Source organism: Trichechus manatus, unplaced genomic scaffold (genome assembly GCF_000243295.1).
Source record: "Trichechus manatus latirostris isolate Lorelei unplaced genomic scaffold, TriManLat1.0 scaffold00022, whole genome shotgun sequence".
Lineage (NCBI taxonomy): Eukaryota > Metazoa > Chordata > Mammalia > Sirenia > Trichechidae > Trichechus > Trichechus manatus.
The window spans coordinates 826,908-854,239 of NW_004443958.1; the positions used below are offsets into that span (position 1 = coordinate 826,908).

Consider the following 27,332-nt stretch of genomic DNA (forward strand, 5'->3'; position numbering starts at 1 on the left):
AAAAAAAAAAAGGATACAGTCCAGAAAAAAAAAAAAAAATATGGCTCAATGAACTGAGAGCAATGATAGTAGTATATTAATGAACACAATATATACGACATTATCTTTTCCATAAGCTAGCATATTATTTATTTAAAAGAATTAAAAATTTTAGCATGTTTACATATATGTTATAATGTTTATAACACACACACGTATACATATAAAAGAAGAGAGGCCAGGGAAGAGTGTTGTTAGCTTATGCTAACATATATCTGAGAATGAGATTTTACACTGTACTAACTTTTTCAGGAGAAAATGAAATTTCAAGGTGAGATAACAGAAGCATATCTGGATATTCAGATTTTTTTTTTTCCTTCTTCAAGATGTTTGTTGACGTAGAATGTTATCCAACATCATCAGTGTATACTCATAAAATTTCCAGGGTTATCTTAAGAATAGAAGACACTTTTCTTTCATCTTTTATTCTGCAAGTTTTCATTTAATTAATCTTTAAAGTATTGCCATGAATTTAATAATGCAACAGTAAAGCACGGAAGATAAAAAGTGGGAAGGAAGGAGAAGCAGGTCCCTGGTAAAATGCGTTTCTAACCCTCTGAAGTAGGCTACTATACAATTGAGACTAGTGTAGACTAATAATAAACATCTTTTTCCCTCTCTACGAAAATGAACGGAAGGCCAGAAGTTAATGCCAGTAATTGCATTACTGTCTCTGCTGGATCTCTCGAATAAATTACATCCATTTGCACTATCAGGTGAGTTTATAGGTATGGGTGAAAACATCACATGCAAAACATTCTGTGAATAATTAAATGAACTGTAATACTCTTAAGATAGATACCAGGCGTGCTCAAAACCATTATCTGAATTTTTACTGATGATCAAATTCACATTCTGATCTCTATTGGCACTTGTCAGTACAACATCATGAAGTTGCTAGGGATGAAAAATGGTATTTTAAAGTTAGTAAAATAATAATAATAATAACAATTTAATAACTGTCCTCTAAGTAACTCCATGGGAGAGAAAAGGAATGAGAGAGAAAGACAAAGAGATAATGTGTGAAAACATGAATGGGCCATAGATTTTGGTACAGCAAATGACAGAAGCAACCAATAACCAAAACATCAGTTCATTCTAATCCCTGAATTATAAATTTAAACTCATAACATAAATTTGCATTACATGAGGAATTTTTGTCTGATAAAACTGTATCAAGAACTTAGCACTGTATTTGATGTCCAACTACACAGTGCATGTTCTATTACTAAACAACTGTATTGTTCATAACTTTGTCATGAGTATTCCTTTGGAGCCACGCATGATCCAAAGCTTCAAGATGAAGAGATATAGCACATTTTCATCACTTTTAAGTTATTGAATTACCAAAACCACATGCTTTGTAATCCAGGGAAACAAACATCATAAGAACTATTTTTTATAAAACTTCATAATCAACTATTTGGAAGATCATTTAGTTGCTGAACAAGTTATGACCTTATGGACTACACTTTCTAATGAAATATAATATGGCAATTTATTTTCCCTTTTTAAACCTTAAATATTAAAAGAAAATGAAAAAGAAAAATACCTTAGATTTCCAATGCCTACTCAATCCTTTGACCTGAACAGGTTAGGTTGGAATACTCCCAAACCAAAAAAACCAAACCTGTTGCTATTGAGTCGATTCTGACTCACAGTGACCCTACACGACACAGTAGAACTGCCCGATAGGGTTTTCAAGGAGCACCTGGTGAATTTGAACTGCCGACCTTTGGTTAGCAGCCGAATTTTAAATATTTAACAGTGATATGTTATTTGTTTATTAAATTATTTAGAAGTTACAGGCTTAAATATAAACTGAATATACCTTCTTATAAAAGATTTTCAAATATTGTGATATGAGATGGATTGCTGTTTAATATTTATATTTTGATGTTTTCTGGTTTGTAGTGGTTTAATGTTTTAAATAAATTTATTTTAAAAAATATTTTTCGTGCCAAAGTGACTCTCAAACATGGATCAAACTTCAGAAAAAACAAAAGGGATTTCAAAGATGAGAAAATGAATTATTAAATAATGTCTAAATAGAGACTAATTACCTGTTAGAAAAGCATTATTTAAAATAAATTTCCTTCTATTGATGTTTTAAAATAAGTTCCTGAAAATTTATTATTCCATATGTACAATGTTTTTTTTAGTCCAGGCGGAGGGGCTCCTTACCTGAGCCCCCACTGTCGAGGTTCCTGCTCTGACCTCCCTCTAATCCAACCCCTGCCAAAGAATGTACCTGCCTGGTGCATGAATCCCTCCCTCCACTTCGAGATCCTAGACTAGTTTCCACTCCACAATGTTAGAAGAACAAAACTGGGAGTAAACCTTTCAAATGTTTAGAGCAATTTGAAACTGTAATTTTATGCCCAGTGAATTTCAAAATGGAAAAAAAAAAGTTAGTATTTACATTTATGTTTATGCAATTTCATAGTAATTTATTTTCATTTTATGAAAGTATATGTTCCAGATGGGTTGGAAATAAAATAAATCTTCATTTGGAAAGCACTGCTCTAGAACACATCAGTAACTGGGACCCAGGAATTTCACGCTACCATGACCTGCATAGGACTTTTTTAGAGGTCCATATTTCTAGGATACACTGCCCACATGTACCCTAAAACCTATCAGGCAGTCATTTGAAGGTGTGTGGGCAGTATGAACATGCAGGCTGAGGTCTACATCCGCACTGTGAAGAATGGAGCTGAGGTTGGGAAGAGACAGTGGACAGCTGCAGGCTGGGGCTGGGGAAATATTTTTCTGTGCTTCCATGTTTTAACAAGGACATCACACAGGTCCTAATATTCTAAATTCAAACTTGTACTTCCAGGTTATTATAAAAATATGTTTGTCAAAGTAGGAGGATTGAGCATATTGTATTTAACAGTTTGTAGCTTGATTTATAACTTTGAATATTTCAACATTTGATAATGTGAATTTTCATTTGCACTCTTGTCGTACAAACTGAAAATGTCATGGGTGAGCCTGCAGTTGAGAAAGTTAAATTTATTAAGAAGTATACTTCAAGTTCTCTCAAATTTATATCAGCTTCTTTGGTGGATATAAACCCAGTAAGTGCTCTTATACAGAGTCTTAGAGTTCAAAGGAACTTCTGATCTAATTCCAACTCTGTAAAAATCTGTTAGCTGGTCGTCTACCTTCTATCCGAACACCTTTTGTAGGTGAGTGCTAGATACATTCTGAGGCAGTCACCTTCAACAAAGGATAAGAGATTTATATTTTCAGAGAAGTGTAATTCCATGCCCCGCCCCCCACCCTGGAAGGAGAACACCAAGTTTCAGAAACATATTTCCTCTTAAAGGACAGATATTGAACAACAATGTGAATCATATAGATTTTTCAAAATTAATATACCTTCTCAGAGTGAGGGAAATATAACAACCAGTTACGTAGAAGTACTAAACAAACGCTACCACTCATATGTCAGTTTGTCATACTGTGGTAGCTTGCATATTGCTATGATGCTGGAAACTATGCCCCCAGTATTTCAAACACCAGCTTGGTAACCCATGGTGGACAGGTTTCAACGGAGCTTCCAGACTAAGGCAGACTAGGGATAAAGGCCTGGAAATCTACTTCTGAAATTAGCCAGTGAAAACCCAATGGATCACAATAGAACGTTGTCCCATATAGTGCTAGAGGAGGAATCTCTCTAGGTTGAAAGGCACTCAAAATACACAGTAGCTGCAACAATTGACTTGAGCATACCAGCTATCCTGAATATAGCACAAGACTGGACAACATTTTGTTCTGTTGTACACGGAGCTGTCGTGAGTTGGAGCCACTTGACAGCAACTAATAACAACTATTACACAAATCATAGATAATATGACAACAGCAATGTAAGAAAAAAAAAACATGTAATAGTGTCGTTTTTCATTCTCGAACAATAGCAGAAGACGGCTCAGCTTTAGTCTATAAGGTACAGCTATCTCTATTTGACTATTCACTTGGGTTAAAAGGACTTTCTATCAATTTATTTGTTCTTTGTCTGGTCTCATGTTGTCTAGCTAACTTCTGAGTTCACTTTCTTCTTAAAAAAATCAGTTCCAGTCCTGTTTCTTTCCTTTAGGTATCCCATGCTTCTCATCTCATCTGCTACTTGAACTCATTAAATATAGTACTTTCATTATTCACTTTAAAATATCCCTAGCCCTATGCTCCAATATAAAAGGAAATAGGGGCATCATTTACACTTGAAGATGAAAATCTTAACAAGGATGACAAAAACACTACAGAAAATTATAGTAGATTTTTGAGGCAATTGAGGTCAAATAAGAATAGTTTCAAAATTCTCGAAGAAGTCAATATTATTAAGAAGACGAGGTGACATGTTTTCACAGAGGTTCTTTTGACTCAGTAAGAGTTCAGTTTTTAGATAATGCATGGGTATATTTAAAATATGTATAGTATTTCCTCTCAGCACTGCAAAATTGTTTAGTAAAGACCATTGCCAATATCTCTTCTATGTTAGTTTGAGTTTCGTAAAAATATAAGATGTACACGATTACAACAAGGTCTGTTTTTTGTGCGTGTCTGCTTGTCTCATAGTTTTATGATTGTTTAAATATAAAAGATGTTTTTCTTACTCCTAACAATTCCACATTCACTAAGGTGTCAGTTTAGATACATTGACTGAGTGATCTAAAAGGTAATGGTTGGTGGAGAAGAAGTACTCAATGGAAGGTCTGAATTTGATAATGTAGGGAAAACCATTCAAATACTTGGTATTCTTCTGAAAAGTAATATTTAATGGTCATTTCCTGTCCTTAGTATAATAATTTGTTCTGAAAAGAAAATATCAATAGGTATATTATAATTCACGATTGTCTTCCTAATTTTTCTATTGTCATTAGAAAATATGGAGTTACCTGGTATGCAAACATATTATTTATGTTTTTTAACCTCAAGGATTATGTAAATCATTGGCAATCATTGATACAAATCATTAATAAATGTAGTCTTTTATATTTTAATGGTTCTAAGGGCTGAGTATTTAAGATAAAAATTCTGACATCTTTTTGTGTCTTATTGGATTACTGAGAAGATGCATGTCTTTATAAGTTTTCTACTTATAATTAAGGGATATTAGTCAAAGGTCATATTTTTAAAGCCATGACTTTTGTTTTAAGTATATATAGAAAAAAACCTTCCTAATCAATATTCTTTAGTTGAAGGAACAGAAGTATTTTTATTTTGGAAAAAACAAATCATAAATTTAAGTATAAAACAATCTAAATTGTGTGTTTTAGCAGGTGTGATGGTTAGGATTGTGTGTCAACTTGGCTGGTCCATGATTCTCAGTGTTTTAATGTAATCACTCCCATGATTGAATATACTGAGAGTAGCCAATCAGATGAAAGGGGTGTGGCCTGCATCTGATTATAAGCAGACGTTCTGGGTTTTTGCTCTCTCTGGATCCTGCGGCTGCCTCCTGTCGCCTCATCTCCAGTTCTTGGGACTTGAGCTGTCAGCTTATCTGCCAAACTTGGGATTCGTCTATCTGCACAGCCTGTGAGCAGGAGCCCTGCTCTCCAACCTGCCGATATTGGGCTTGCCAGCTTCTGCAGCTGCTTGACTTGGGAGAGGCCTCTACCCTGATCCACGGACTTGGGACGTTCTAGCCTCTACAATTGCGTGAGTTGTTTCCTTGATATAAATCTCTCTATATATATATATTTATACACTTTACTGGTTTTGCTTCTCTAGAGAACCCAGCCTAAGACAGCACGAATCACATAACCAAATGGCTACAGGCCTAGAAAAGTAGTACAAAGTTGCTTAGAATCTCAACTGTAAAACAGCACAGAGTAGGGGTATGAACAACTTATGGCCTCTCTAAAAGGGGCAGAATATTATTCCAGTCAATTTTTGCCATGTGATAATCCAGGCCTAGTGTTGTCAGTTTTTCAAAAGAAGCCATCATTCCAGATTATTGTATGTGTTTTTCAGGTTTGTAAAACATTATCCTTGCCAAACAAAGAAATAAACAAAATATCTGCTGATGGCTCAGTTCTTGTGGCTCCAAGTTTTCAATTCAATTTTTAGTATAATTAAATCCAACCTATCAGGTATAAAGTCATAAGGAGATCAAGAAGGAAATGTAGATTATTCCTGGATGATGATAATCCAATGTGATAATATGCCTAACTGCCCAACAAAAACTTGGTCATTATTAGGGGATAGGGAGATTAAAAATGAAGCTATATTATATTTTAAAAAAAAAAAAATCAAGCAACACATGGCCCCTTTGTCTAACATATCTTATGAAGCACATAATGGAACTGTAGTAGGCTCAGAGATGGAAAACCTAATTGTTTTGATCAATGATATCTATGTTTGGAGGGTGAACTTAGAATTCGAGATCAAGAATGCATGAAGACAAGTAAAAAGAGGAGATTCCCCTCTTTCGCCCCCTGGAGACATAAGAATTAAGAGGGAGTAATATTGGAAACTATCATGAACACAAAGGGTAAACCCTGTGCTTTATTATAGGATTCTAGAACAATAATGCTGGGAGACCTTCTTGTAAAATTAAAAAAAAGAGAGAGAGGAGATGAGAAATAAAAAAAGGAAGGAAATAAAGAAAAATTAGCCCACCTTTAGAAAGTTTACACATGATAAAGGCATCCCCTCCAGGAGTTGTTTAGCTAAAAATAGTTTTTGTTTAAAGTTTAGACCAGTAGTCCTCAAATTGTGGTGTGCAAAAGGATCACCTGATAAGTCTGCTAAAACGTAAATTGTTAGGCTCAAATCCCACAGGTGCTGATTCAGTAAGTTGGGTGAAGGGTTCTAAAATCTACATTTTTAACAAGTTCACCAGGTAATTGTGATGTTCATTTTTAGAAATATCAGTTACATAAAGCCTGAATTACACATCCATAGTTATGAAAGGAATCCCCAAAAAGCTACTGCCACATGCTAACCTTCTGAGGTCCACAGCATAGAAAACAATATCCTCTCACTGCAACAATCTTCCATAACATTGTCAAAGGTAAATTATTGGGTTGAGTGGACCAGGGACCTAGCATAATTATGGTATTTGCGTTTCCTTTTTTCAAATGTGTTCATTCTTTTAGCTCACTTTAAAAGCAACATTTGATCTATTAACTATCTCAGATCTGAGAGTGGTTCGTTGCTAAACTTTTCAAGTTTCAAACAACTGACAAACTCTCACCTTCTGATCTTGTTGGATTTGTACAATTGTGCAGACAGTACGTGATCACCCACTAGTCTGGTACCAGCATCAGAGTTTTGGAGCTCAATCTTGTACTTGTTTTTGCAATGTCATATTTTCAGTCTCCATGTGGGCAAGGGTGTTTTATCAAACCAAGGCTCCACCAACCACTCTGTAATTTCATTCTGGAACTCCATTTCCAAAAGTCTCCTTTCTGGCAATGAATTCTAAGAAATTGTCTTTGGATTAAGAATCTGAAGTCTCATTGAAGAAGGACTAATAAACATACTAAACAGTAGTTTGGTGACAATAACTAAATTACCATTTTTTTTTTTTAGTGGTGGTTGTGGGAGGGATCATGTAAAAATGATAATAATTTCAGGATAAAATTCCATAAATACCAGATAGGTTAAGTCAAGAATAAAACATTGAGAACTTACACTTGGAGCACTGTCCTAGGGTCTCCAACTTCGCCCCCATCACCGATCGTCAGGGTATCATAGCCAATCTCTAGATCGAACTCTTCAAAATTTATCTGGATAACCTAGCAATAAACAGAAACAAACATCTCAAAAGTATTACATTATGTAATAAAAACAAAAAGAAAGCAATGACAGAAAAGCATTTAAAATGCACATTTATACACAAAATCATAAAAATAAAACTTTTTTTTTTCTATTAGTAGACTCATTTTTAATATATATGTGGATTTCAGGGTAGCAGATCATGTCAGACTATTTCTGAATTTCAATCATTATATCATCACATGCCTTTTACTTGCTGTGTTGTACCTTCTGTAGTAAGTTTTCAATGAAATGGCAAAGCTTCTGTTTATAGAATACTTTTATCTGAAGCATTTGAAGTATGATTAATGCAAATCTACTTTGAGAAGGCTTTATAAAAAGTACATGTAGGTGGAGAGTGGTTTTCCATATATTTGCATATATTTTTAGAAAGCTGACAAGGAAAAACACACAGTATGCTATTTTCATTACATAGTAAAGCTTAAAAAATGTTAGAGCTAAATTTGAATCTAGATCACCAGATTTAATGGCATCAGGTTTATTTTTGTGTATCCTTTGGTAACAGAATTTCTCAAATATATTAAAATGTGCTGGCAAAACTGGGAGCACAATATTTTGGGAGATACATCATACCATGGCATATAATTTGATATTATTTCTCACTATAATACACTCATGTAGTTGAACAGTTTATACACCTATGCAAAAATTCATCAATTAAATTGCAATGCGTAAATTAGGAACCTAATATAATATTAAAGAGTACTATAATTAAGAATCAGTACAGAAAGAAATTACCTAAATGCTGTCCTCTATACAAGCATGCCTGAGCAAAAATAATTTATAATAAAATATCATTCACTACCTGATAAAACAAAATGAATGCCTGAGGTTACCAATATTATCAGAGAATAAATGAAAAAGACATATCTTAATTATTTTCATAATTATTTGTTACTTTGGTATCATAAATGATTCTAAAAATATATATTTTACATCCAGGCTTTTTTGAGCAATATGACATAGACCAAATCTTTTATCATGCTTCTTTCTCGGTTACTTACTGATTATATATTAGCATTGACTAAACCAACTGTCCTGGCCAAGTTTAAATGTAGTGTGTATATATATATATATATATACATATATATATATATATAAAGCACTGAATTATACATTTTACATGGTTATATTAAAAAAGTAGTTTCCTTCTTTTACACACAGAATATAAATACTTTTAATTAACAACTACTTGTCAATGGAAATTTAGGTTATGTCTTTTCTCGTTTTCTTATTATTATAAGCAACACAGTTGTTAACAATACTGAGCATCTTTTCGTTCAAATGTGCAAGTAAATCTATAGATTATATACTTAGGAGTACAATTGCTGGGTCAAAACAAAGCAAAAATTCAGGTTCATAAATTGTGCCACATGGTTTTCAAAAAATTCTTTTATCAATTTAAAAGCTCATAACTTGTGTATGTTAGGTTTCTTCATTTCTGCCAATCTAGAGGGTATAAAAGATCATATTTTGCATTTGCTTCATTACCAATTAAGAATCTTTTAATATTTATTTATTTGTCATTTCTGTGAAATGATTCTTGTATTTTCAACCATTTTTCTCCTGTACTGCTTGTTTGCTTCTTATTAATTGCAGGAATACATTATACTAGTGCCTTTCCAATATTTTTATAACACCCATGGAAAATAGTAATATTTGTAAGACACAGTGAGGTGAATAGCCAAGGCTGCCTTCATTGTAGCTTCTTGGTACAGGCCCCGCCCTATCACTCAGTGAAGTGAGATCAGTATCTAAGTTTCACCTGTAAATTCATGCATAATATTCTTGGGTTTGGCTCACTAGTTGAGAAAAAGAAAACAGAAATTCTTACAACTGAACCAATAAACAAAACCATGATAAATGGCAAAGAAATTGACTTGTCAAGGATTTCATTCTTTCTGGACTGGCAATCAACGCCCATGGAAGCAACAATCAAGAAATAAAATGACCTGTTGCGTTGGGAAATCTGCTGTAAAAAGACCTCCTTAAAGTTTTAGAAAGCAAAGATGTCGCTTTGAAGACTGAGGTGTACCTGACCCAAACTATGGTATTTTCAATCGCTTCATATGCATGCGAAGACTGGACAATGTTAAAGGAAGACCAAAGAATTAACACATACAAATTGTGGCGCTGGGAAAGAATAGTGAATATGTCATGGACTGGCAGAAAACAGAAATCTGTTTTGGAAGAAGTACATCCAGAATGCTCCTTAGAAGAAAGAATGTCGAGACTTCTTGCTTACTTTTGACATGTCATAAGAAGGGACCAATTGCTGGAGACAGATCATGCTTGGTAGATTGTCAATGAAAAAGAGGGAGCCCCTCAATGAAATGGAATGACACAGTGGCTGCAACACTGTGCTCAAACGTAGCAATGATTATGAGAATGGCACAGCACTGCATAATAAGTTCACTATGAGTCAGCATCAACTCGAGGGTACCTAACAACACAAGTCGAGAAGATTTGCTTTGTATTTTCTAGATGCTCATTCTTTATATCTTATATGTGTTGCAATATCTTCTTCAAGTGTACAGCTTTTTTTTTTTTTTTTTACTTGTTAAATCTCTTGATAAAGAGAAATTATTAATTTTAACGGAGTATAATTTGCTAATCTATTACATTACGTTACCTTACGTTACGGAGCTCTGGTGGCACAGTGGTTAACAGCTCAGCTGCTAACCAAAAGGTCGGCAGTTCAAATCCACTAGCCACTCCTTGGAAACCCTATAGGGTCCCTATGAGTTGGGATTGATTCAATGGCAACGGGTTTGGGTTTTTTTGGTTTTATTATAAGTGCCAATTTTTTGTGCGCTATGATCCAGAATCTTAAAGTTATATTCGTCAAAACTTTTAATCTTTTTGGGAATTTATTTTATAAAATATGTGAATTAGAATTCTAAGATTGTCCCCAAGATTCCTACCCCCTGCTGTACAAGTCCTGTATAATCCCCTCCTTTGAGAGTGGGCAGGACCTATGAATGTGATGGGATATCACACTAGTGATCAGTTTATTTACATGTTGAAGGTGAAGGGATATTGCAGATGTAATTAAGGACTGTAATCAGTTGACATTCAGTTAATCAAAAAAGAGATTATCCTGGATGAGCCTGATCAATTCAAGCAAGTCCTTCAAAAGAGGTTCAGATATTAAAGAAGGCAAAAGACACACTTTCTTGCTGGTTTGAAGGAACAAACTGCATGTTGTAGAGAGGCCCACGTGGCAGAGAATTCGTTGTTTATTTCATTTTCTCTGTATCTTTGTTTGGAAATCATGTTTTGTATTTGTACAATTTTTTTTATTTTTAAACTTTTCAGAGATGTTTTGCCCTCTGCCCCCAGAAAAACCGAGCTTTTTCCTATTTCATTTCAGCTCACTCTTTTTTCATTTTGTATATATGTGCGTATGTATATATGTATTGTTCTTGAAGATTTCCTTTGCTTTCTTGCCAGCAATAGACTGAAAAATGTGTTTCTTATACATATCAAGGACCTCTTAGTATTTCAGTGTTAAAGACCTTCCAGAGTACCTCACTCATATCTGTTAGAAGAGGAAATCCCATGATCCGCTTTACTCTATTCATTTCACAACAGATCTAGGAGTACATGGCAGTTAAAATTAGGAAATGGCTCCTTTTACATGGCTTACAAAGCCTAATAAGCTAGAAGATACAAATTAGGTGTCTAATAAGTGGCTGATTGACTGATTGCTAGCTTTATGCTAAACCTTTGATATCTATTATTGTATAGTCATGTCCTCAAGAATTTGGACACCCATTTAATGGTAGATTTTATTCTGCCTGAATTGTAATTGAGAGTCATGCATCTATACATTCAACAATGAGAACTCTAGTTCGTTTCAAATTAAGTGATGAATTAATTACTAACTAATCCAAATACTTTCAGATAAGCACTTAACCATTGAGCTGCACTGAAATTTTAGACACTTTTAATACTTGAACAGTTTCAATGACACAATCACTGAGCAGTGAGAATAGTCTGATGTAGGCTTAGTTTTAACATTATTACTGGAATATCTCTAGAGAAGTGAAATGTATGCATTAAAAATATAAAAACCAACTTTCCTTTAATTGGAGTAGTTAATATAAAGAAAACATTAGAGTAGCACTCAAAACATTATATTGAGATAGTTTATACAAAAAATATTCTTTAATACAAGCTATGAAGGAAATACAAATAAAAAAACTAAACAAAACAAAAACTTGTTTTTGCAACTGGAAGATCATAAATAATATCAGGAATTTGGAGTGAAATTTCTCTTAATTATAGATTCTCCTGTAATCTGGGGGACAGTCCCTGGGTGGGACAATGTTTAAGCCCTTGACTACTAGAGAAAAGGTTAGTGATTCGAACCCACTCAGAGATGCCTCAGAAGACAGGTATGGTGATCTGCTTCTGAAAGGTCACAGCCATGAAAACCCTATGGTTCTTCTCTGCACACATAGGGTCACATGAGTCAGAATCAACTCAGCGGCAACTAACAACACAATATGGAGTGATCAAGTAGTCATTTTATCCATTTATGTTTTCGTAATGTGGAACTGCAATGAAAAGCTACCGTAAAAAATCAATAGTTATTAATGTATGGATGTCTTCCCTTCATATTTAGTTGGTAGTGAGATTGAAACATTCAGTAGTGAAATAAGAAAAATATGTATACTAGTAGAGAAGGAAACATCATGCGTTTTTGCTTCTCTGACTTGTTCTTAATCATTGAAGTGGGGAAAAAAACCTACGTTTAGTTCATATGACTGATGAAAGAAAAGCTGAAATAATGAAATATACGTCTAAAATATTAAAATAATTTATTATTACCTTGAATTTTTTTTAACCAGAAATGCCACTTCTTGACTTCCATTTGTGGAGTTGGTGATTCTAACAGTTAAAAGATGCTGCGTATTGAGGGTTAGGTTATCCCTTTTAATCTGCTAGCTCAGTCAATTAAAATACCCTCATGCATTTTAAACTTTGGCTTTCTAGAAATGAGGAATCTTTAAATAGCATTAAATATTAAATGCTGAGTAGATCCATTTTTCATAAGGCTCAAGACCGATTTTCATAGGGCATTTAGTTAGAACTGGTATAAAATCTATAGCTCATAATTTTTTTAATTCTGTGCTGCATTCACAGAGGGTTTAAAACTACTGGGCAGTGTCTTGTTCTGTTGTACATAGGATCCCTGTGAGTTGGAACCAACTCGACGGCACCTAACAACATGTTTTATAAAGTCACGTGGAATCCCCCTTAACTGTACACATTATACCTGGTACCCATGGTATTTTAAAAAATAAATTAAAATATAAAGAAATATTTACACTGTGTGAAATTAATATACATGCATTGCATTATTGTAACCCTAACAGTATATGCAGTGTATGTTTATACATTATATTGGCCACCCAGAATCTTAATACCCTCTCTGTATTTGAGGAAGAAGGAGTCTTGGTAGGAAGCATAGTATACCTCCAAATATGTTTCAGATTCTCAATCCCTCATCCTTCATTGTATCCAGAGTTCAAGCATGGGATCTAAGCGTCCCCAATCAATCATACACACATATCTGTTTCTGAATTAGAAAGCAGAGATGGCGGATTCTGGCAAAAGTTGCCCACAGTTTTAGAGTTGACAGTGGTTATACATGATGGCTCTCAAAGTCTAGAATAGGACTGTCCAATAAAAATATTCTATGATACTAGAAAGAAGAAAAAAAATCCTCCCAGAGGTCAAAACTAGAAGCCATGGATGACTATAACAAGGTAAAATCTCAGACATGAACTGGGTTCTGCTGAATTCAAGCCTTATAAAGTAACTCATTCCAGTGCCAGAGAAGGTAGCCTTCATTAACCCTGTCCAGCAGGATATGATATTGTGCTATGGACCAGTGACCACTGTGTAGTGTCCATTCTGTTTTATGAATGGTACTTCTTTTAACAGTAATCATGTTTCTTTTTCTATTATTATACATGGGATGTTATGATAATGTGTCTTAGCCACAAGTCTCTAGACAACAAACAACTCCATTAAAATATAATGGAGAAGCTACTACATCACTTAGATATTTTGGACTTGTAGTTTATGTCGTAACTGACTGAAATTTGGAGTTTTTTGTATTAATGGAAAAGAAGAATATAATTCATGTAGGTATTTTACAATGTGAATTCAGGGAAAGAAGGATGGATATTGGATAACCAAAAAGGAGGGTTATAGCAGACACTTGGTTGTCAACTCAACATGCACTTTGAACACTGACTTCGCTGAGTTAGCCATCTTCCTCTGTACATTTTCATGCCTCAGGCAATGCTGGCCCCATTCGGAGCCTAATCAGTCTTTGCCAGTCGTGGCAGTCACATTCCATTTGCCAGTGATTAGATATTAGCATGTGACATAATTCTGGTCAAAGGAAACCACTGGGACACTTTGGGGAAATTTTTATTGTTGTTGTTGTTTTAGTGATAGAATCAGTCGGCTTTGAAAGTCTGGCTATTGCAGTCACCTTGAAATATGTAGTCTGAGGAAAAAGCCAACAAATGGGAATGTCTAGAGCCATGATACAGCATTTCTTTCTCTCTCTTTTTTTTTTTTTTTTTTTTTACTGTATGCCTGGAGCTTGAATGTCTTTGGACTAAATAGTATGTTAAATAATGCATTTCCTTGCTATTTAAGTCATTTAAATAGAGGTTTCTTGTACAAGAGCTGAAAACATTGTAATGGGTAAATAGGTATAATCAAGTCCCAGTTTAAAGATTAAAAAAATGCCTTGCCCAAGTAATTTTCCATGCTTATTTGGCTAATAAGTGATTAGACTAAACCTTAATCCCAGATTTACTTGATGCCAGAGTTCATGTGCTTAGCCATCATAATATTCTACATTTCCAGAGGAAAGATTCTACAATTAAGGAAATACTATCCATGTCCCAAATTGCTGATATATAGTAAAATAAATTATAAGTATGTTCTTTGGTGTTGGGCATATGCTTTATGTATTAAATGGTGATGGCAAGGGGAGATGATTTCTGAAAAATAACAATAAATATTACATCAGTTTCTGGGAAAATATAGGAATTCTCTCTCATTATATGCTAGCTTATCACTCATGGCAAAGTCTTTTTTTTTAATTCTTCAAAATAAATCTGGAAGCTGATGAAATTTTCAATATTTCTCTAGCAGCTGATCCCTGTATTAGACAGTTTGTACTGCTGTAATCAGTACAGCATTCAAATTAACCTTTGAACACGTTTAACTAAACAAATTAATGAGGCCGTAACATTAATACCAAGCTATACTCATTAATGAGACAAGGTAGTACACTTAAGGGCACAAGCAGAGCCTAGAGTTTAAGACCTATGTCTGTTACAGAATACTGTATTAGCTTGGGCAATTTACAAAACATCTTTAAGTCTCTGTTATCTGTATATTAGTATCCACAGTTCATACTTCCTAAGGTTTAAGTAAGGAGCCTGATGGTGCAATTGTTAAGTGCTCAGCTGCTAGCCGAAATGTTGGGGGTTCAAACCCACCCAGTGTCTCAATGGAAGGAAGATCTGGTGATCTGCACCAGTAAAGGTTATACCCTAGAAAACCCTATGGTGCAGTTCTACTCTGTCACATGGGATCACTATGAGTCGAAGTCAACTCAATGGCACATAACTACAACAAGGTTGAACTAGCATTACATTAAATAAGGTTTGTTAAACACGTACAGAGCTTGATATATAATAGACCATCAATAAGTAATAGGTATCGTTAGCTAGAACAAGTCAATCATAAAATAGATTTACTTCACTCAGTTCACAGTAAGCGTTGAGGATGAAGTTTTTTTTTGTTTGTTTCTTTTTTTGTGGCTTCCTCGCTGTGATTCAAAGAAAAGACTTCTTCTCCAAATCTAGGCTGCTAAAATTTTCTCTTTTCCACGAGTGGCCTTTCTCCATGTCTGTTTCAGAATGGCAATAAATCACTCTATCATTAATAACTATTTTTGCTACCAAGTGAAGAAATCCAGAGTATATAACAAGCATAAGTACAAAATATGCAAAGTTTAATTAAACTCAAGGTTTGCAATGCCTTGCTGCACAATGAACTTGACATCTAATTAAAGCACTTCCTTTTTCATGTACTTTCTGGACCTTGGCAATCAAAGTCCAGTGGGGTAGAACAAACATTCTAGGGTATAGCAGGAAAGATGGCACCATGGAAAGACGGATTCTTCTGCCTTTTGAATCGTAAACTATGAGACAAGAGGTGATAGAAAGGAAAACTAGAAATGGGAGCAGGAATCAGATCATGTTAAGGATTTTGAACTTTATCTTGTAAATGAGCAGAAATTTAAGAGTTTTGAGCTGAGGTTTGACAGAATTATATTTGCTTTTTAGATACTCACTCTAGAAGCAGGGAGTAATCTGGTTTTAAAGTGAACAGGGCTCTGTTAGAGGGATTAGGACCTGGATTGGGCTGTGAAAGGAGGCTGGAAAACAGTAGACTCAGTCAGGATATTTTGTACTCCAAATAAAAATGATTGCAACATTGTTTTCCTTTTCATACATATGAAAGCACTATTGAAAGACAATCACAGAACTCTTTTCCTCACAGAACTACTTTATCAAGTTTATTGGCTGTACATATCTAATTCAAACAGAGCAAAATTTGAAGTTCATTTATTAAAAAAAATTATATATTTCAGAAAAAATCCTAAAATTAGACAGCTTTTGTGATATGTATAGTATGTGATATGTATTCCATGTGTATATGGAGAAGCTGTATTCAATACATGTTTAAATTTTCTTATCTTTATGAAAAGAAATATACACAATAAATTTAAATGAATTTAGTGAAATAGATAAGTATTATACGATATAAAAGGCTTAAAGTATGATACAAGCAAGCCCATCATTTATTCATTTGAATGTAATCTCATTTTAGAGAAGTTATTAATCTCTCATATTCTAGAAGGATTATAAACTGTAATATTACACTTAGATGTTTTATTGCAGAAGATAAATCCCAAGACTCTAAACGAGACCATTCAAAAATGAGAAGTGCCAGCTCAGGGAATTGTCTAGGCTCATCCACTTTGATGCCAACATCAGGTTAATAGTTTCAATTTTTACAAGGCCTTATATTTTAGAGACAGGAGTGGAGTCTGGGGACACAGGAAGATGTTGATGGAATGATAAAAGCTTTTAGTTGTATTTTATTTTTCTATGCCTTTTGTATCTGTACACTGGTCTTCCCCTTTAGGGGACTGCTGGTATGTAACAATGACAGATTAAATACGGCACTGCAAATGTTCCACTGAAGGAAAGAAGCTACATAAAATGAAAAATGCATCAAATATTAAATCTATAACACAACATTACAAAATCTTTGGTTCTTTTTTGTCATTTATTTATGCTTAGCTATTGGAGATATAATTTAAATTTCATAACACACATAAATTATCCACTTAAATTTAAAGAATTTGAAGAAAATGCCTTGCAGATAATATTCTTGGTTTCAGGATGATATTCATTACAAATTTTTGTATATTGTTGTGTTGAAAAACAAATAGAAACGAGGCTCATTAAAGATAATTTGATAAAGCGGGCTCTTTTTCTGATTTTTCCTCTTAGGGAACCTGGATCTTCATACATCTATAATGTGGTGAGCCTGGTCCAGGTTATCTATTTATGTACCTATCTTTTATCTATGTATATCTACATTTATCCATCTGTATCTATATCTATTTATGTATCTATTAAGAATCTTTAAGTCAGGGTTTATTAAGAAAATGGAAGATTAGTTCAAAATTATTAACCACACAATGATGGTAATGAGACTCAGATACCATATACTTTTATATACAATGAACCATGCAATGGATTCTAATTACACTTCCCAGTATATCCTCATTATTTTGACACTACACCCATTGCCCTTGAGTTGATTCCAACCCATAGTGACCCTATACGACAGAGTAGAACTGCCCCACAGTGTTTCCAAGGCTGTAATCTTTATGGAACCTGACCGCCACATCTTTCTCCCATGGAGTGGCTGGTGGGTTTGAACTGCTGACCTTTCAATTAGCACTCTAGTGCTTAACCCCCGTACCACCAGGGCTCCTGTGACACTAGAGTGGAGGGATATTAGCTTCTTGATTCACGGCTGGTGTTAACTTTATTTATGTAATATTTTTAAGCATAATCATTAAGAAGTGAATCTTTATTAGTTGATGTCTATGAAAGGCCTGTTTAATTGGAAAATTCTCTCCCAGAAATTGTCATTTAGCTGGAAACTCTGGGAGGTCTAAGCTAGGGTACAAGAGGATTCATCTGCCACCAAATCCATTGCTTGCCACAGCTATCCAGGGAAAATGGGTTTCCAGACTATAAATGAATACTGATTCTAGCAGGCGCTCCTTGGAAACCCTATGGGGCAGATCTACTCTGTCCTATAGGGTCACTATGAATCGGAATTGACTCGACGGCAACAGGTTTGGTTTTTTTTTTTGTGTCTCTGGGACCAGTAGTGGGATAAGAGTGGGAAAAAGGAATTATGCTGCTTTTTGAACTGCATTTCAATTAATAAGCCTCTAGTTTAAGTTTTGAATGTTAAGTTAAAATACAAATCAGACCATGTAACTCCCCTACCTAAAAACTCCAGTACAGGGGATACAGACAATCTTATCTCCCTTAGTTGGGGAAATACACAATATACTAATATGAAATACATAGACCAAGAAGCATAAAATCTCATATAATATAAAGTTTTCATAACACTCATATGTGTTATGAAGTATTATAAAGAAAAATAAAGCAAGGCAAGGGGACAGAGAGTGATGAAGGTGGTCAGTGATGGAGGGGGTGAGGAGGTGACCCTTGAGAGATATTTGAATGAAGTGAAAGCACAGCCATTTAGGTATCTTGTTTATCAATGGCTTCTCATTAAATTTTGGAGGAATCCAAAAAGGCCCTGTATGATCTCGGCCTTATCTACTTCTCAAGGCTTCATTTCTTCCATTCTTCTCCTTATGCACTGTACCACAGGCCCACTGTGCCCTTTTTATTTTCTAGAAGAACGCAGGGTCTTCACTGATCTTTACAAGCACTTCTTCCGCCTCAGAGAATTCTCCTCTCTGTATTGCTAGCCCCTTGTCATCCTTCAAATATCAGTTCAAATGCACAATGATGCACGAAAAAATGCTTAGCATAATGCTTGTCATTCATATGCACTCAATCCATATCCAATGTAAAGTTATTAATATTAATAATGTTATTAATGATATTAATATTGTTGTTGTTCTCCTAATATATGGCTTCTTATTTGATAGTTAGTTACACAGAAATATCCCTTATTCACTTACCAATTTTGAAAGAATATCCCATTTACCCCTTTTTCCATGGGTAGAATTTCTAGCAGGTACCTAGTCACTTTAAATAAATATTGCATTTTCCATTTTTTCCGGCAACTGAGTATGACTATGCGGCTAAGTTATGCTAAAGAAAAGATAAGTGGAAGCGTTTTGTAGCAGCTTTCAGAAAACTTCTTTATGAGATTGTGCTTGTCCCTTGCCCTTTTGCGTTATCACTTACTCCAACCTGTACCTGGGATGTGTTTCACACCACGCTGGAACATATAAACAGAGGTCACATCCTGGGGATGCGGAGTAGTGAGTCAGAAGGAGCCCACCTATGTCTCTGAGAGATACTATCAGTCTTGGACCACAAATCTATCTTGTTCAATCTTCAGTTATTACGTGTTTTTTGTCATTGGTACCTGACCTAACCCTAACTAATAAGTCTATGTATCCTAGTAGGCTTAATTAAGGATTTCTTCCTTGTCCAGATTCACTCTTCCTCTCCTATGCTAACCCCCAAAAGGCTTTATCTGGCTGTATAAAGTATACTAATTACCATCATTCATGTGAATGGCTAATTATTTATGCCTAATTATCATGCAGCACAGCAGTGATTATGCATACCATTTAAAAACAATTACAATATTGAGGTTGAACTGGTAGGGACATCCAAAGGTTAGTAGTGGGAGAAGTACTGGACAAAAAAAGCCTAAAAATACTTTGCTTTTTGTATGCTTCACCTACCTTTACTGTAAATACCAGAGAAGTTCCCAAGGAAAGCTGACAAACATGCAAATAAACTAGCAAACTTTTTTCCCAGGAAAAATCTAACCAGTTCTTTCCACAAATGTCCATTTGAAAAAACCCACATATGACAGCTACTCTACTAGATGTTAAGGATATAAAGACTCAAGACATTTTCTTTTTCTTCAAGGGGAAAAATAAGGAAAAGAGATGAGTAAATATAATTAAATACAGTCTGATGTAGTCCGATATCAGATATAGTCTGATATATCAAATATAGTCTGATACAGTTAGGTATAGTCAGATATCTGATATATCAGCTAAAAAATTGTCTGAAATAGTCACATAATTAAAATATAGTCAGAAAATTGGTGAACTAGTGTGCAGATTAGGTTTTCCTAAACCAATCTTGGAGGAAGGACAAGGAAGGCTTCCATGAAAAGGTGAAAAATGACTAGAGTCCTAAAGAATGGCCAGGAATAAGCACGGTCATGAATTTCAAGAGGTGCAAACAGAGTTTGGAAATCTATTCTCCACTGAGGGAACAACATATCGCCAAACCAGAAGGTTCTGGTTGTACACTGGGAAGAAGTAGAGTGTTGGGGAAAGGGGCAAGAGAGATAAAAGAGTTCAGGTTGTCCATGGCTCCAGCCATAAAGCTAATGTGGATCCATTTAAATATCTTACTAAGGAAGGAGATGCTTTCATTTTAGAATTTAATTTTTAAAACATCACACTGAATTTGTTTGCAGAGTCATTAAAGTTGGAGTAGGCAACAAAATTAGATGAAGATTCACTAGTTGGGAAGGTGTTTTGATTATCCAAAGGAGAAATAATGGAAACCTGGCTGAGAGAGTGAGGGAACTTCAAGGCATATTAATGATTTAGAATGCATTCACTGAACTTTGTGTTTGTATTTGTGAAAGAAGAAGAGAAGAATGAAGAAAGAAAAATGTTTGAAATCAAGACACTGAGGAATACTGATTTTTAAGGGGATGGAAGAGAAAGGTGAGTACTGGGAAAAGACTGAGAAGATAGCAGACAATTTAGGAAAACAGAATATAAAACGAGGAGAAGAGAAAGTTTCTAGAGGCAAGAAGTAGCCAATAATGTCAATCATTGTATAGCCATAGTGTTCTTTTTCTTTTTATTAACTTATTATCATTCTGAAAAATAATTTTAGTGTAAAATACCACGTGCCTATTGTTAAAATTTTTAACATATACTTTTTTTGTTGATATATAAAGGTTAAGGGGAAAAAGTACCTGTACTCCTATATTCAGAGATAATCCTTTTAAATTTTGGAATGTTTCTTTTTTTTTCTTTATGTATAGTTTGTTTATTTTTAGATACCTACTCATTGTAACTGCCCAGAAAGACTCATTTTAACTACAGTGTTTGAACTAAATAAACCATCTGGTCAATAGGACAGGTTCCATTGGCAGAAGTTGTGAACAATTAAGAAGTGATAGACAGGTATGATTCAATCAAAAGGAGGGACTAATGAAAGGTGACACCTTTAATAGTTCTCTTACTGTCAAACGTGGGGTGTTCTATAAAAAGTGAAGCTCTCTTTGGTTTGGGGAAGCTTTTAGTTTGTTTTCCTGATTTCCATTCTATTATTTTATACCAAGGTCTGCACTTTACTGCTAGGCTCTTTCTGACTCATGACTTGGTTAGACTGTCAACTTGGCTTTCATTTTAGTTTATCCCCGAACTGCTGTCTTGGGTTTGTTCCCTGTAGTTCCCACTCCACTAATGTGAATACTGTCAATGCTCCATTCAGATACCCTCAGAAGCCTCTTACCTCTTCTGGTGCCCACTGGCTACTTACAATATGCATTTGCCTCTAAATTCTTGTAATACACAATTCTTCTTCTGGAAGCTTCCCTTGGGCTACAAAGAGTCACTTTTCCCACACATAAGCCACAAAGGACCTAGATGACCCTTAGTCTTTGATCATGGGATGCAGAAGTATGAAAGTCCAACCCCCTTCTTTTGAGTTGGGGCAAACTCAGGTGTAATTTACACTGCCTGGGATGAGGCTGAGGTTGGGATGTTGCCTGAAATTACACCCGTACTTCTCCTTTCTTGTTCTGCTCCCTCCACTCCATTAACAGTTTATCTTGAGTGCATTTTTTTTTTTTTTTTAAATAAATCACTTGCACACAAATCCTTGTCTCGGGTCTTATTTCTGGGAACTTAAATTTAGACAACTGCAGAGTGCAGAAAAGTGACACCTTCCATGCCTGGCTGAGGTCTCAGAGCTGGCACTGCAGCTTGGCACAGGACTCGAATCTCCAACTGTTTGAAGGAAAATAAAAAGTGCCTGTAAAGGCTAGCTGTAGTGATGAAACAGTGACAAGGTAGAAAGGCTCCAGTGACAATCAGTATTATGGGTATATGCTAGGGTATATTCTAAAGCCTGAAGAATTTATGGGAAGGATTATTGAATGGATATTTTATGGGTCCAAAAATAAATGTGAGCTTAAATGCTGTAGTGAATGCATGAATAACATATTTCACAACTTAATTATTTTACCTGTCCCACAAAATTTGCAGATTAGTTCTTTACATTCTACTGAAGAATTTTTAAATTTAAAATATTATATAAAATGGACCTCTACTACTTATTTAAAAAATAAACAGATGAATGGAATTAACCTGCCTGGAAAGGGATAACAGCCCCTATTTTAAAAAGTTTGTCTTTCTCGATCTCCATGTAAGTTTGAGGTAGGTGTCTTTGAAAGGATAAGGAGAGGGAGAAACTTCCATCTAACACACCACTTCAGCAGAAACAAGTGCTATCTGTTAGGAAAATATATTTTATAGTAAAAATTTTGTCAGACATGTATGAAAAGTCCAATAACTGTGATATATGAAAACTTATAGACAATATGTAGATATAAATATTATTTAATATAATATGAATATTTGTAGCATTTATTTATAAAGCATCATAAATGTTAATAAGCTATTTGTCATAAATTGTACACTGATTTTAAACTATACTAGATCAAAGTATAATTTCTCACATATTCCGTATGTGTTGCTTTTTCTTATTTATTAGTTCTTTTATTTATACAATAAATATTAACTGGGTACCCACTATGTGCTAGGCACTGTTCTTATGTTTAAACATCCTTAATTATTTAGTAGATCTCAACATATGTATTATGGTCTATTTGATGATAAGTCATACACCTGAAATCATTTAAGAATAAGGAATACTGCAAATACTAAGCATAAATAATACCTTATATTTACATCATTTCCAATGTACAAAGTGATGTTCTGTTCATTAATTTGTGTTATCATCCAACACTCTTGTAACATGGCAGGGAAGGGACATTATTCCTGCTTTAAAAATGAGGAAACTGAGACTCAAAGATGTTAAATGACCCTCACAACAAATCAGGGCTTTTGACTGTTAGATCCTAACTCTGTACATGCATTATTTGAATTATAAGAAAGTTATTTATAAATAGATTAAGAAGAACCTCCAGAGTGAGTTTTTAAATATTGCCATGGATTGAATTGTGTCCCCCCAAAATACCTGTCAACTTGACTAGGTCATGATTCCCTCTATTGTATGATTGTCTACCATTTTATCATCTGATGTGATTTCCCTATGTGTTGTAAATTCTATCACTATGATATAATAAGATGGATTAGCAGCAGTTATACTGATGAGATCTCCAAGATTAGATAGTGTCTTAAGCCAATCTCTTCTGAGATACAAAAGAAAGCCAGCAGAGACACAGGGGGACCTCATACCACCAAGAAAGGAGTGCTGGGAGCACAGCACATCCTTTGAATCTGAGATTCCTGTGCTGTGATGCTCCCAGACCAAGGGAAGACTGACTGGTGCATCACAAGGAACTTCCTCCAGAGCTGACAGAAAGAGAAAGCCTTCCCCTGTAGCGGAGGCCTTGAATTTGGACTTGTAGCCTACTAGACCGTGAGAGAATAAATTTCTCTTTGTTAAAGCCATCCACTTGTGGTATTTCTGTTACAGCAGCACTAGATGACTAAGACAAATAGATATACTAAAAATCATGCTAGCATCTTGCCCTTCTTCACTGATTCACATAGGTCATATTAAACTTTATTCTCTGAGTCATAAGATGCAAATATCAGCCAAATTCAGAAAAAAATAGTATAGTCTTAGAATACAAAAAATAATAATAATTGGCCCTTTTAGCTAGTGTTACCCAACATATTTTTAAAAGCCATATTCAATTCTTTTTTGATGATCAATTTTATCTCTTCTAACACTTACGACTTCTACTAGTGACTATATATTCTAAACTGAAGTTGACCTCATGTGCTTGTCTTTATTCTCTCTGAATTATATTCTTCTTTGCTCAGTTTATTTGATTTTTTATTACTAACCTCCCAATGGATCCTATTTTGTTAGTTGTGAAATTTTTTTCTGACATTCTGGATACATCAGCGTTATCCTTACAACAATAATTCAATCTGAATAAAAGTACACACCATTTTCAGTAAGAACAGAGACTGGTCGAAGAGCCATAAAGAATTCTGTCCTACAGAATCTTCAGATGAGTTCATTACATTCTACTGAAGAATTACTTAAGTTAAACAAATACCCATTTTGATTTTACTATTAAATTAAAGGTTGATATTGGAAGGTCTACTTCTTAAAAGACTATTAGAAACCCAAGAAACTAGAGTAAATGTATGCCCTTTTAGCAAAAACTACTATGTGTATTAAAGAGCTAAATCCCTCTCAACCAAGTATAAATAAATATATGGGAAATAAGCATGTTATCGTTTCACAGAATGTAGTAAGACATATGGGAGCATTGCTCTGAGAGAGAGCAACATGGAGAGCTAAGCATTACAATAGGCTCCCTTTACAATAAGTCAGGAGATAACAAAAATAACTACATCATTAGCTCCTTGCCTCAGGGTTCTTTGGTGACAACTAACAGAAACCTACTCTTGCTGACTTAAGTAAAAATACACATATATTTTTAAAGATATGAGTGTTTCAAAGAAGCAAACAAAAGCTGAAATCGTAGGTAGAAGAAAGGACAGGAGTCCAGTGAGACTCTGGAATCCAGCTATAGCAGGAAAAAACAAGTGATCTCTGCAGGATTCACAGTGCCTTAGTTACGAATCCTAACTCTGAAAGTTACACTGTAGTCTTGGAAAAATTACTTTATCTCCCTGAATCTGTTTTCTTACCTAAAAAATGGGGATAATAATTATGCCTAACTCGTGGAGTTTTATAAACATCAAGTGAAATGTTACATAAAAAGTCATTAGAACAATGATTTAGTACATAGTGCTCTCTTTTTCTGATAAACGAATCCAAACAATTTTCAGTGTGTACCATTCTTCTCAAGGTTCAGAAAGAATTGGTCCGACCTAGATTAGGAGACAAGATACCAGTAATGCATTGGTAAATGCTTAACAACTGGGTTTAAAAAGAAAACTAAGTTTGTTATAAATTTTACTGATTTAAAGTATATACAGTATACACTTTACAAGTAATAATTAACTATAAAATATTATTTATTGTAAATTCCACATAGCTAATCCATTTTCAGGAAACTCTGGTGGCGTAGCGGTTAAGTGCTACGACTGTTAACCAAAGGATTGGCGGTTCATATCTGCCAGGCTCTCCTTGGAAACTCTATGGGGCAGTTCTACTCTGTCCTGTAGGGTCACTATGAGTTGGAATCGACTCGACGGCAACCAGTTATGAGTTATTCCATTTTCATAAAATTTTTTGTGGGATTTTACCAAACTTTTGTATTCGTAGCCAACCTTTGGTTGTAATTGATACATGAATGAGTGTCGTTATGGCATGAATATTGGTTGATATTTTTAACTTATATTAATGAGTAAAACACGGTAAAAAAAAAAAATGTCAAAATATCACTTGTTTGTCATTGAGGTATATGACTTCATTTCTAAATTGGATAATAGTTTTCAAATTCTGGAAGAATAATTCTTCAGTTTTGTAAATGGCACAAAAAATTGGCTATAGACATGACACAAGTTTAAATTTAATCCTCATTATCAACATTTTCTTCATCACTTTCCACATCTAAACAATAAGCAAAATAAATAAATCAAGCCCTGATTTGTAGTATTTGCCAATTTCTATAGTGTAAATTCTCCCACCATAGCCAATTTCAAGATTCAAAAGTGACAGAATGCAGAGTTAAGAAGAGATACAGAGTAGCACACCATTATATAGTAGTTCTATATATGGATAAAATGGACGTAAATAATTAAAGAGCATAACTAATAGTAAAATGTAATAAAATATTTAGAAAATAAGTTCTAGTATTTATTTCTAGTATAATATTTGTTCTAATATATTTATATATTTACATATTTGTTTTAATATATATTTTAATATAATATTTAATTTTATGTTTATATAATTAGAATTTTAATGTTGACTATTTTTAACAATAACATTTCTACCCTGTCCTATAGGGTCACTATGAGTCAGAATCAGCTTGATGGCAACGGGTCTAGTTATTTTTTGTTTATGTTTAACAATCAGCTCACTACATTCCTGATAATTTAACAATAGGTTGTCAGCAGCTGGTAAAAGCAGGTAAACGTTTCAACCCACCACTGTATGACATCTTGGCAGATGAGACTGGAATGTTTAAGACAGAGTACTTTGAATGTGGAGGGATAGTTCCAAAGCTTTTGTAAAGAATGGGGAACAGACGGATGCTGAGTAAGTTAAAACACAACATGGGTATAAGTCTACCATAAGTTCACTTTCATTTTTTTCCTGTTCATTCCCTCCTGTAGTGTCTTTTGTGTAAAATATCAACCCACACCTCAGAATTCTCATCCCCCTTGCATTTGTGAATTATTCTCCATAGCAGTCATACCACCTACTATACCAGGTGCTCCTTAGAAACTCTATGGCGCAGTTCTAATCTGTCCTATAGGGTTGCTATGAGTTAGAATCAGCTTGACAGCAACGAGTTTTTTTTTTTTTTTTTTTTTGGTATATTACTTATGTTGGTTTTATTGTTTGTGCCACCTAACTACAAAGTAATCCTGATGAGAGAAATAATTTTATCTTGTTCTGTTCACCGTTGAATCCCCAGCAACAACAAGTATATCCAATATCTAGTAGTTTATATATGTTGAATGAATAAGCAACAGTTCCTAGTAGAAGGGAGAAGGTCTCATGATGACAGAACTAGCTATAGAACTTGGGAAGACAGCTATTAGAGGAATGGCAATAAGTAGATGGCAATAAAGCAAGAGGAAGTTCACATGGGGAAGTGTGGTTCAGGGAATAAAACAGAAGGATGAAGTTGACAGGAGCAGGCAATTAGCTCATTTGTTTGGAGAAATTATTTGGTGGGTTGCCGTGCTCCAGATAGGAGTCTAT

At 34.5% G+C, this 27,332-nt stretch overlaps 1 protein-coding gene across 2 annotated transcripts in view; it reads right to left on the reverse strand.

Annotated features, from left to right (window-relative positions):
* CSMD3 (CUB and Sushi multiple domains 3) overlaps window positions 1-27,332 on the reverse strand; it is a 1,379,111-nt gene that overhangs the window by 626,046 nt on the left and 725,733 nt on the right. For both annotated transcript variants that reach the window (XM_004372959.1, XM_004372958.1), the window contains one exon: window positions 7,690-7,793. In XM_004372959.1, coding sequence (XP_004373016.1) covers window positions 7,690-7,793 — 104 coding nt within the window. The remainder of the gene's footprint in view (window positions 1-7,689; window positions 7,794-27,332) is intronic.